This window comes from Syngnathoides biaculeatus, chromosome 17 (assembly GCF_019802595.1).
Source record: "Syngnathoides biaculeatus isolate LvHL_M chromosome 17, ASM1980259v1, whole genome shotgun sequence".
Classification (NCBI taxonomy): Eukaryota; Metazoa; Chordata; class Actinopteri; order Syngnathiformes; family Syngnathidae; genus Syngnathoides; species Syngnathoides biaculeatus.
The window spans coordinates 23840234-23852168 of NC_084656.1; the positions used below are offsets into that span (position 1 = coordinate 23840234).

The window sequence follows — 11935 nt, forward strand, 5'->3', positions numbered from 1 at the left end:
AGTGTGGATTTTTGGGGATTTCCCACTTTCAGAAACATTTTCCATTCACATAGGTTGTCATATATTCGTGCAACAAGCTAACATCATATTAATACTGGCTTATGTTCAGAAAATGTGTCTTTGTTCCTCAATCAACAGTACTTAGAAGAGCAAGTGTATTGTCTTTTCCTCCATCTTGCATTATTATATGAAATGGATTAGTATTTAGACCATTTTATTTGTGTTGTGCATCTACTGGCGATAGAACACATCTCAATCGGTTTTAAAATTCAAAAAAAAAAAACATTCATACTTGTGAGATTTTGTCGAGAGACTGACTTTTTACCAATGACGATCTTTGAGGTCTGTTGGAGTGTTTTTATTGCGATGGTGAATTGAGCAAAGGGGAAGTGCGTTGCGAAGGTCCCCGCTACTGCTGGATGCGCCTGATGGACTGGATCTGGGGCGTCTGGCAGTGCGCGCCAAACTCCTTGAAGTGTTTGTACTCCCCGCAGTGGCGGTCGCACTCCATGATGTACTGGTAACCACGGTAACCGGGGTACTGGTAGCACACCAACCTGCGGACAGAGGACAAGTGACTGAGTGCCTTTTTTCCTGAGCGTCTTTTTCTCGTGACGTTACATTTGAAGACACGCGTGTGTTACTTTGTCATTCTAAACAAATCATCGATGTTCTCAGCCAATGAATGCGAAAAAAAAAAAAAAAAATGACAGCTTCCGCCTCTCAAAAATGTTTCCGTCTCAATCATGAAAGCTAACCGTTAACTTGAAATACTCAACGTGGAATATCGCCAGAAGAAAAGTAACCTCTTTCTGTAGAGGACTTGGGCTCGATCCATCCGTTCCAATTTCTTAGCCGCTTATCCTCACCAGGGTCGTGGGAGCGCTGGGGCCTATCCCAGCTGTCAACGGGCGGGGCGCACCCTGAACTGGTTGCCAGCCAATCGCAGGGCACATGGAGACAGTCAACAGTCAAACTCACAATCACACCGAAGGGGGCAATTTAGAGTTGCGTGCTTTTGGGATTTGGGAGCAAAGCGGAGTGACCACCCGGAGAAAACCCACACAGGCACGGGGAGAACATGCAAGCGCCACACAGGCGGGGCCAGGATCCCAACCCGGGTCCTCAGAACTGTGAGGCCGACGCTTCACAGCTGTTCCATTGTGCCGCCTGGGATTGATACATAGGAGCAAATGATAATCAATATTTTACGGACGGATGAACGCAAAATAAAGCATTTTGGCAATGCGCACAAACAGTATGATTCCAAATGGCACAATGAAGCCTTTAAGGAAAAGCACACGAGGCCGACAGTCAAGCAAGGTGGGGGCGCTCGGTTACATCTGGGACTGGATCACAGGCGTCATGAAATCAGAAAGAACCTGATCAAGAAATAAGTGTCTGACCCAGTGTAAGAAAATTTGCTTTGGGCTGGAGCTCTTGGGCGCAAGACTCCAGACCCGGAGCACAAACAAAAGTATACACAAATGGTGGGAAAGGAAAAAAGCCAGCAATGAATCCTGCTCTCCATCCAATTGAAAACCCCACAGGGGAGCTGAAAGCTGCCATCGGGGAAAAGAACCCTGCAAATGTTCAAGAGCTCCAACAAGTTGCGAAGGAAGAGTGGGAGAAAAGTGCAAAAAGCGGAACCGTTCGGAGGCCGTCGTCGCTGCCGAAGGGTGTACGAACAAATGCCGCCATTTTTGCTGCACGAGCTGTTTTCTGCCTTCAGTTGATTGGAATTTTGGTACATTTCCGTTATTCAGTCGACGCTGTGGCAATGGTGGGAAGCGCGACGATGCGCCAGGCCGCGGGGGGGGGGGGGGGGGGGGGGGGGGGGCGCTGTGACACCACCACGGGAAGTAACCAAAGACACAAACGCAGAGTCAGACGCAATCAGTCTGCGAGCCGCTTTGGGAAGGAATCGCATTCGCATTTGCGAAACGCGACTTCCACGTGCGAGACAGACACACGGACTCAAGTTCAAGTCCCGGCTGTTTTTCTTGTCGTTCTCAAGAGCTAATTGATCCCCCCGCTGAGGGGTGCCACAGCACGGTGGAAAAGCACACCTTTTTTTTTTTTCCCCCTCGGTGCCACTCCTCACAGTCCACGTTTCCCCCGTGCCGGCGCGGCTTTTCTCCGGGTGGGCACGCCGCTTTCCTCCCACGTCCCCAAAACAGGCATCGATTGGCGGTTGTGATTGTGAGAGCCGACGGTTTTCTGTCTCCCGTGTGCCCCGCGATTGGCTGGCGACGGGTTGAGGGGTGTTCCCCGCCTCGGGTTATGCTCCGGAAGCTCCCGTGACCCTCGTGAGGACGAGCGCTGCGCAGAGGCTCCTTAGCACCCTTCCTGATAGTTTCCTTAGCACGCAGATGCCACAAGATGACAGCAAAGTCCTATTTTCTTTTCTTTGTCTCGAACACAAAACAGTTCCCGTTTTTGTACTTGTGGAAACTTCTGTCAAGTTGTAGTTTGACGAAAGAGGACGACTTCTTTTGTCACAATGGGTGAGGACTTTTGGCACCGCCGCACTTGAAAGCTACAAAGAGCGGCGATTTTTCACTCACGCTCCCGACTGGACTTTGAGGGATCCCACTTCGTTGTTGCACCAGCCCATGGCCTGCAGGGACGGGTAGTCGTCGCTCAGCTCACCTTTCCGGCCCAGGAAGTTCTCCCGCTCAAAGATGGTCATGCGGCACTCTCGGTGGTTCTGGCGGAGAGAAGCCGACGCACTCAGACTCGGGGAAAAAAATGGGAAGCCCGACCCCGAAAGGACGGGCGGATCCGCTCACCGCGCAGGCGATGGGCCTGAAGGAGGTCAACCTCTCGATGTGGTACGCGTTGCTGCCCCCGAAGGCGTCGCACTGGGGGTACTCGCCCCGCTCCAGAACCAACTGTTGCCCCTGGAAGGAGGCGTGTTCGTAGCCCACCCAGCTGGAAAAGAGGAAAGGTGACCCCGGTCAGGCGCGACCTCGCCCTGCGCGCCTGGGCCCGTGTGTGTGTGTGTGTGTGCATCGCTGCGCGCACTCACGCGCCGCTCTCCACGCGCAGCGAGCGCACCGTCTCAAAGCCGAGCTCCATCACGTTGCCGCACTCCGACGTGAACTCGTGACGGCGGCCCTGGAAACATTCCTCGTCGAAGACGAGGATCTGCTCGCGCGCGGCGACCGCGACAAGGATAACACGGTCATCGGGTGACACATGGTCACGGCGACGTATCCCGCCACGTCTGAAAGTATTCCCGGCTGGAGCGGCGTTCTTCACTCACCTTCCAGTGGCCGGAGTACTTGGTGCAGTGGTGTGTCATCTTGTCTGCGGGGAGGCGTTTGAATGCTGTTACACGGTCATTACATTGGACATCATGTTGTTGCCGGATGCTTTTACACGCTTGATAATGCTAGTAATCCAGGCTTTTATGTGGTTCTCCGTGTTCTTACGTCGTCAATGTTCACGCATTCACGCGGTTGTAACGGGACAGGAACACGATTCCGCGCTTTGGTGGCAATTCACAAGTACATCGAAAGGGACCGACGGGGTCGACCTCATGTCAGGCTCCGTCCCCGGGACCCCTCGAGGCCACCGGGCAAATGCGCGAAGGACTCACCTTGCTGCGACGCTCTTTGCTGCTGTTGAGGAAGAGTGAGGGGAGCGGGGTGCCCCCCTCCCTTTTAAAGCCTCCCATCTGGGGCGTGGGGCACCACGAAAGGCCCCGCTCAGCAAGAGGGGCGGGCTCTCTTTTGTGTGACCTGGCCACCCACCCCCGAACGAAGCGGGGCGGCATTCGGCTCCTCGGACCCTCTGCGCCGAACCCGGGACCGGGGCCGGGGCGGCGCTCTTGCGGGTTCAACTCGCTCTTACCTCAAGGCGGAACTTCCTGCCGATTGGGACGTGGGGAACCAACGGGAATCTTTCGCTCGTTTTGTGGACATTTTCGCAACGATCGACATTACGCACACGAACGAGCGTATTTGATTTTGGGCGTGAAACAAATGTGCGATAACAACTCATTTCATACCTTGACATGTATGTCTTTGATTTCAAATGCTTTTAATCACGAGAAGCACCTTGCGTATGAAATGCGCTCGATGAATACCTTTGCTTTGTTAATAAACAGGTCACAACATTCAATCATTTCCAACTCCTGAATCACGATGAAGGAATTTCTGTGGCCACTGTACAAAGATTTTTTTCATTTCTTCTACGGGTTAAAGGCTTGCAGGTGCCCCCCCCCTCCTCCTCCCTTTTTATTATAATTTTTTTTTTTTTTTTATCCTGTTCAGCTGTTACGCAAATTCGTAGATCTCTTCTTCCAGAAGAGTTTGACTGTGTCACAGTGTACTTTTTGGACCTCCGCTGTAGTTCTTTGTATTCCGATGTATATTGACGGACGTGAACACTTCAGTCGGTCAGAAGAAGTTTTTAAATGAGAAGACAACAAAAGAGAGTGAGGAGAGTCGATCATTATGCAATTTACCTCGTACGATGACACGTTGGGTGTCAAGTCTGGCTGGGATCGCCGCCTCCTTTCTGCACAAGAGATCAGAGATGATTTTAAGATTGTGGTGGCAAGAATGCCGTCGTTGTCTGAAAATGGAGTGCGAAAAAGAAACATCTACCGCTCATCGGATGGCGACGTCCACACGCTTCCAAATCACCAGCTGTCCCCCTCTTGAAGTGTTTCTCGAGATGATTTACACATACTGTGCCCTTCTTAAACAGATGTAAAAGATAGTCCCACGAGACGCTTTCATTTGGTTTTCGTCCATCCATCCGTTGGTCGGGCGCGGCTCAGACCACACGGCCCGGCGAGATGAGTTGCCGCCCGATCTTCTCGTACACATCACGTTAATCCCATCTGTACTGCGTATCGGCAACCATCGCATCTCCACTAAAATTCCTAATCTGTCCGCAGGAAGACCATTAGCATTTAGCGTAGCAACAACACTGTGCATTAGGCCGTTAGACAAGGGTTAAAGGTCAGTTCGGGCCATCTTGCCAGAGATCGCCCCTGTTAGCTTAGTAGTTAGCATGTTCCTGAAGCCAGTTAGCCAAACGCCAGCCAGGAAACTCTATCAGCATGGCCTAGTAGCTAGCCAAAGTCACTGATGACGTAGCGGGACACTGGTCTGACTTTGGTGCGGGCAGCGTGGCTTCAGTTCCCGCTCAGCGTCGCCGTCTATATGTGCCCTGCGACCGAGCGGCGACCGGTTCAGGGAGTAGTGCCCTAACGCCTCCACCGCCCCCCGATCCTGTTGAAAATGGATGTAGCTCGCCAAATAGCGCGTCCTCAGGTAGCTTTAGCTGAAGGAGGTCGTCAGTCGTACCTCGAGGCAACAACGTCGAGTAAAGTCAACGGGGAAATGCTGCATGTACCGTTCCGTGCGGAACTTTGGCATACAAAAAGAAGTTATGTAGTCAAGAACGGGTGAAGGATTCCAAACGCAGCTTTCTGCCGATTCCCTTATCAGTGCAGGACGATACACCGTGGACATTGTTTGGAACCCACTCGGTCCGCTTAATAAAAATCCCAATTTAAGCGAGCGGACCGACTCAGCCATGTTTTGACTCGACACGACAGTGCTTGTTTTTTTGCGGGTGACAGAGATGAGCTCATTGTGGCGCAGCCCCCACCCTCGCCCCGGGCCCTCAACGGGCCTTCACATTCCCCAAAGGCAGCGTCAGCGCTTTCCTTTGCCGCCAAATTGCTTACGGGGGGCTTCGGGCGTGGGCTTTCCAGGCTTTACCGCGACGATGACGCTGCGTTTTCTTTTGGCGCGCTCGGCCTTTGCCAGGCTATAAAAGCAAAGCGGCGGCGCGGAAAGCCACCGACACCGGCGGGCCTGCTCCGACGACGCACGCGCCCAGGTAAGAACGCACACGCACGTCGTCAGCGAATGCCGGGAAAACAAAAAGTCACCAAAACCACATCCGCTGTGAACCCCCCGTTTATGGTGATGGTGATGGGCGGGGGGGGGGGGGGGGAGATACCTTTCAAGTCCACCAGTAATTGGGAAAAAGTTGGGATCTGGGAAAATTCAATTGGAGAAAAAATGTTTCTGCAATCTACAGAAAATGCATACTCACATTAAATCACCATTGTTTGTGGATTATTGTTTTTTTTTTTAGCAATCCCTGTTGGTGATATATGTCTGGTTATTACTTTAAGGAGAGAAAAAAAAAATCTAATAAGAATGGCAACACTTATTACTGACCACGATATAAATATAAAGCACGTTGGTTCAGCTGGAAAGTGTTGGCCTCACAGTTCTGAGGACCCGGGTTACCAATCCCCCCCCCGCCCCGAGTGTGGAATTTGCATGTGGTCTTTCCGCTTTCCTCCCACATCCCCCAAAACACGCAACATCAATTGGAGACTCTAAAGTGCCCCGTCGGTGTGATTGTGAGTGCGACTGTTGTCCGTCTCCGTGTGTCCCTCGATTGGCTGGCGACCAGTCCAGGGTGTGCCCCGCCTCTTCCCAAAGCATAACTCCGATAGGCTTTGTGAGGATAAGCAGCTAAGAAAATGGACGGATGGACGGGTACACATCCCTAATGGAGCTCCACTGTGTACGGAAAGTATTCAGAGCCACTTGGAGTTCCGTATATTGCAGCCATTGGAAATCATGAAGAGAGATGAGCGAGCGTTGAAGTCCTCAAAAGGATCACAGAGCCCAAAGTATTCAGAGACTTTTTTCCCCAAGTATTGCACAGAAGCCGCCTTCGAGTTTTTCGTACCCGGCTTCGGGGATCTTCGGCCACTCTTCCTTGCAGATCCGTTCCACGACGTTGGTGGGCAGCCATTTTCAGGTCTCTCCAGAGATGCTCAATTGGGTTCAAGTCAGAGCCGTGCCCAAGAATTCAGCCCCACAATTTCCATCTTGGTCTCATCAGACCAGAGAATCTTCTTTATAGACCATCTTGGTGTCCTTCAGGTGTTTTGTTATTTTTCGCTTTGCACGCAAACTCCACGGAGACTTTCATGGCCGCGGTGACGCTTGACTCAATAGAACTTTGTCAGACTATCATCTCTGGAGCATCTCTTTGGAGCTCAGCCAGAGTGACCTTTGACTCTTCCTTACCTCTCTTCTGCCCCAATGGTCACTCGGCACGGACGGCCCAGTCTTGGAGAGGTTCTGGTCTCCCATTTGAGTATTAGGGAGGCAACTGTGCTCTTAGGAGTTTAAAATGGAGCAGAATTGTTTTTTTTTAATTTTTTTTTTTTTAAACCTCATGCACAGGGCGGCGTTGGCCTCACAGTCCTGAGGACTGGGGTTCAAATCCCAGCCCTGACCGTGTGGAGTTTGCATGTTCTCCCCGTGCCTGCGTGGCTTTTCTCCGGGCACTCCACTTTCCTCCTGCATCCCCAAAACAGGCTTGAATTCATTGGAGACGCTGAATTGTCTCCACGTAGCCCAGTGATCGCTTCAGGGTGTACCCTGCCTTCTGCCAGATGACAGCCGGGATAGGTTCCAGTGAGGATAGGCGGCTCAGAAAATGGATGGATGGACCTTGCGGTGCCCATGAAAAACTGGGATTTTTTTGATTGTTTGAAATAGTTGAGAGCGGAGGTGCCAAAGTTGGCAGTAGGTTGACGTCCACTGGAGTACATTGACATTCAAGCAAGATTTTTGGCTGTTTCTTTCCCAGCCCTCCCCCCGACATGTCTCAGACCGCCAAGTCCACCTCCAACCAGGGCGCCGACGCCAAGGACAACAAGGGAGGCGCGCCGGCCGCCGCCTCCGCCAAGGCCCCCAAGACGGGTGAGGGCGCCTTCAAGGTGAGTCACGTGACGTCGAGGTGGGCAAATGTCGCGGTGACGACGCGGGGCAACGGGTGACGCTCCTCTGCCGGCGTCTCGCGCCTTCCAGCTGACGCTCTTCGACCAGGAGAACTTCCAGGGCCGCTCGGTGGAGCTTCAGGCCGAGTGCCTGAACATTTGCGAGCGCGGCCTTGAACGAGTGCGCAGCCTGATTGTGGACAGCGGCCCGTAAGATGTGCACACCCGACAATGTTGCGCTTTTGTTCGAGTCGCTCATTCCTCTTCCCTGAACCCGCCTCCTCGGCCGCGCCCCCGCCACCCTCCCCGCGTGGTTAAACCCCCCCCCCCCCCTCCTCCAGCTTCGTTGCCTTCGAGCAGACCGACCTCCGTGGGGAGATGTTCATCCTGGAGAAGGGAGAGTATCCTCGGTGGGACACCTGGAGCAACTCGTACCGCAGCGACTGCCTCATGTCGCTCAGGCCCATCCGCCTGGTAAACACACGCGCCGGTTTTTCACCTCGGCCCACTCCAAAGCCCTTCGTAGCCATTCGGGAGTCGGTGAATCCGACGCGCGCGGCTCGAAATTACATCCGCGAGCGCGTCAGGGGTTTGATACCCACGCCAACCCGGTGGAGTTGGTACCCAGGACTGCCTCCCTACCCCGCCACAGTCCCGAGATAATGTCAATCGACTCCCGAATCGCTACGTTATTTTTTTTTCCATCTTTTTCTGACTTTGAGAAATGTTAACTTCACGTGACGAAGGCAGCACAACAGTAAAACATACAAGAGTCCATCAATATGACGCTATCTTAATATTCTTCTGTCAGCTATTTCAAAGGCAATATTAGCATTGTGCTAACTGAGTGTATTTTCATCACTATTGGCATTAACGTTGTGCTGAGTCACATGACTTTGCTATTGCTGACATGTATGATGTTAGCACATCACAACACTAAATACAGTGACAATTTGAATGCTAATAAATGTACCGAGCCAAAAAAAAGCCTCTTATCATTTCATCCGAGAATTTTGAGTTCACACGGCGCTAATGTTAATACTGACACTTTGCTTTTATTTTATCACAGACTATTTTCGCCACGTGGCTGTTTTCGTGATATTAATGCTAATAGTCATGAAAATACAGCGGACCCGCTATCGGTGGGATTGAGTGACTCGAAAATTAGCAAGTAATTGACGCTGATAATAATTCCTATGAAACTGTTTTGTGAAAACACATGAAAATAAGCAATGGCGTCGGTTTGAAATAGTAAGAATAATTGGGGGGTGGGGGGGTGAATAATGTGGCATGATTCAAAAATGGCAAACGGATGGGTGGGTCCGCTGTACTTGGAGTTAGCATGATGCTAATTTGAAGAGCAATGAAAGTAACCTATCAATATACGTTCGAAATAAAGCCTTCAACGATTGATTCATTGACAGGTATTGAGTTAGCATGTTGCTCATGCTAATGTCGGGACTGTTTTTTTTTTGCAACGGGACAGGACAGCTCGGAGCACAAAATCTGCTTACATGAGCTCTCCGACTTCAAGGGCAACAAGATGGAAATCGAGGAGGACGACGTTCCAACGCTGTGGGCGCACGGCTTCTGCGACCGAGTGGGCAGCGTAAAAGTCCCGGGTGGAGCGTAAGTGCCTTAGCTTAGCCGAGCTTGCTTCTGCGCCAGAGCGGAACGAAGAGTACGTGCCCGGTACACGCATAAAGTCCACGGGGTCCGATTACTCCCCTTTCCGACGAAGAACAACAAACACGGCCTTCAAAGATGATCCTGAGAGGTCGCGTCCTGCGACCTGCGTTAAGAGTGGCTTTGACCCGATAATCAGGTCCCAATCGGGTCGACAATCTTAAATACCGACTTTTCCGGATGACGGCGTGCACCGGTTAATAAGCTGCGCTCACTTCGTGTTAGCGACCCCACCCCCGCCCCAAGTGACGTCCATGTATACCGAATGTTGTGAAATGAACAGATAGGGAAAATGGACGGAAATACTTTGTCAATATTTAACGGCTTTGATATAAGTTCTTCATCCTCCTGGCAAAATGCCGAGGTGTGCCCGGCCGAAGCGTTTGCCAAAGTGACGACGAGCCCGCCGGCGCTACCGGCGAGCACGGCAAATATTGTTGCAGCGCGACGAGGCGCTCGCTCACGGTGCCTTCGCTCTTGTTTGCGCACAAATATTTCCTTTGACTTAAGAACACCTGTCATCTTTCCTGAGATATTGTTTGCTGTTCCATCAACGCAAGAGAAAAAACGTACTTTCAGATCATTATGCTAATGCTATGGTGAGTATTTCCGCTAATATCAAGTTAAAAAAAAAAAAAAAAAAAAAAAGCACAGTGGAACCTGGATAAGAACAGAGCCCAATCGAAGGGAACGTGGCAAAAACGGACCTTGGAGACTGAACAATGCTTCCAAAAATAGTTGTCATTTGTCACTTCAACTCTTGTTCACAAAGTCCCTCAGTTCCACAATTGGCCCCCTACTCGCGCTGTGGTGATCTGAGCCGCTTGTCCTCATAAGGGTCGTCAGGCAGGAGGCAGGGTAAGCCCTCAACCGCTTGCCGGCCAATCGCAGGGCACACCCAAAATCACACATAGGGCCAATTTTTAGCATCTCCAATTCATATACAATAAAAATAAATCCACTTCTAAAAGACGTGGCGGCCATGTTGACGGTGATGGAACTAGCGAGAGAGGCGTGGCCCCACGAAAACAAAACCTGCAGTTTTTGGCTACAGTACCTTTTTTTTTTTTTTTTTTGGTCAAGCCGTTCACATTTGGCAACGGATTGGGAACGAGAAAGCTCACCGTTCTTTCTTCCCTGCGCCTACGATGGTGTACAGCGACAATGTCACCATGACTGAGTAAGTCTGGGTAAAATGTGAGACTTTTTACATTTTTTGGTACTAATTATTTGCAGCAACTTTGCACTGTCCATTTTCTAAACCGCTTATCCTCACAAGGGTCGATGAAGTGCCGGAGCCCGCCCCAGCCGACATTGAAGTGGTTGCCAATACGGGGCGTTTCGGGCCGAGAAAAAATAAATAAAAAAATACTAGAAAACAATGTTGTACTGTACAGCAACGCATAGGAACTCGCCAAAAAAATAAAAAAACAAAACAAAATGAAACAATTGGCTTTATCGTCCGTCCGTCCGTCCGTCCTCCCCTCACCCATCACTGTACCGTATATCATCAATCAAACATCCATATGAAGATTCTGAAAATGGGCGCCCCCCTGTGGCGCTGCTAATAGTAAAAGGAAAATACAAAAGAGCAAAATATCTTGACAGTCTTGTTATTACCACCGCTGGGTCGGTCGGGTCACAGATTGGGGGTTCTGAACAACGCCAATAAAATCCATGGTGACTGCAGGTGGGTGGGTTACCAGTACCCGGGCTACCGGGGCTACCAGTACCTGTTGGAGAGCGGCGAGTACCGCCACTACAACGACTTCTCAGCCATCCAGCCCCAGATCCAGTCGGTGCGCCGCATCCGGGACATGCAGTTCCACCAGAGGGGCTGCCTCTCCTCGGCCAAGTGAGGCGGACCGGCGCCTTTACCGACTCCTTCCTGTCCGAGCGGATCGGGCGTCTTGTCATCTCGGCTCGCTGATTTTTATGGTGCTAATCAATAAAACACAATGTGAAAACTTCCAAATGACAGCAAGACGTTATTTGCTTCACACGGTTGGAACACGAGCAACACATCCGGGGTTCTGGGTTCGGAACCCGGCTGTGTAGTTTATGGGGCGTCGCCCTCCTCTCACGCCGCACGAGCGTGGTAGGAATTGCCCGGGAGCGGGAATATGAGCGGAAATCCCCCTTTGTCCTATTGTGCTTTGGGATTGACCGGTAACCGATCCACGGCGTAGCCGGCTTCTCTTGCTCAAAGTCTGTTCGGGTCACCAAAGACTCAAAACTTGGGTCCAGGTCACAAAAAGAGAGGAAAAAAAAAAAAAAAAAAAAAGGTCTGGGTCGTGTCACTAAAGACTCCAAAGTCCATTTGGTTCAAAAAAAAAAAAAATGTTGAAGAAGACTTAAAAACTCAAGTCCTGGGTCCATTCTAGGTCACGAATGCCCTGAAAGTCAGTTGTGGGTCAAGAAAGACTCAAAATCCCATTTGGGGGTCACAAAACGGGCCGGAAGCCCATTTCG

The 11935-nt window shown here is 51.1% G+C and overlaps 2 protein-coding genes across 3 annotated transcripts; one reads left to right on the plus strand and one right to left on the minus strand.

Moving 5' to 3' along the window:
• Positions 1-19: 19 nt before the first annotated feature.
• cryba4 (crystallin, beta A4) lies at positions 20-5992 on the minus strand. 2 transcript variants are annotated; one of them, XM_061801816.1, is made up of 7 exons: positions 4617-5992; positions 4475-4527; positions 3269-3312; positions 3032-3150; positions 2793-2934; positions 2568-2710; positions 20-557 (listed from the first exon to the last, which is right to left on the minus strand). In XM_061801816.1, exons 3-7 carry the CDS (start codon positions 3305-3307, stop codon positions 410-412), a joined length of 591 nt encoding a protein of 196 aa, XP_061657800.1. In that variant the 5' UTR covers positions 3308-3312; positions 4475-4527; positions 4617-5992; the 3' UTR covers positions 20-409. The 2 variants fall into 2 exon arrangements, with proteins under 2 accessions (XP_061657800.1, XP_061657801.1); XM_061801817.1 differs by lacking the exons at positions 4475-4527; positions 4617-5992 and having other exon boundaries at positions 3269-4205.
• crybb1 (crystallin, beta B1) lies at positions 5857-11438 on the plus strand. The gene is made up of 6 exons (XM_061801815.1): positions 5857-5865; positions 7648-7777; positions 7869-7987; positions 8119-8251; positions 9264-9406; positions 11154-11438. The coding sequence occupies exons 2-6, from the start codon at positions 7661-7663 to the stop codon at positions 11320-11322; spliced, it is 681 nt and encodes a 226-aa protein (XP_061657799.1). The 5' UTR covers positions 5857-5865; positions 7648-7660; the 3' UTR covers positions 11323-11438.
• Positions 11439-11935: the final 497 nt, after the last annotated feature.

Excerpts from the sequence above, each read along its gene's own strand:
- cryba4 (XM_061801816.1), bottom strand. The coding sequence starts at position 3,307 with ATGACACACCACTGCACCAAGTACTCCGGCCACTGGAAG. Across the intron at positions 3,151-3,268 it reads AGTACTCCGGCCACTGGAAG|ATCCTCGTCTTCGACGAGGA; the intron begins GTGAGTGAAGAA and ends GCGCGCGAGCAG. Across the intron at positions 558-2,567 it reads CTCAAAGTCCAGTCGGGAGC|GTTGGTGTGCTACCAGTACC; the intron begins GTGAGTGAAAAA and ends CTCTGTCCGCAG.
- crybb1 (XM_061801815.1), top strand. The coding sequence starts at position 7,661 with ATGTCTCAGACCGCCAAGTCCACCTCCAACCAGGGCGCCGACGCCAAG. Across the intron at positions 7,778-7,868 it reads CGGGTGAGGGCGCCTTCAAG|CTGACGCTCTTCGACCAGGA; the intron begins GTGAGTCACGTG and ends CGCGCCTTCCAG. Across the intron at positions 9,407-11,153 it reads GTAAAAGTCCCGGGTGGAGC|GTGGGTGGGTTACCAGTACC; the intron begins GTAAGTGCCTTA and ends TGGTGACTGCAG.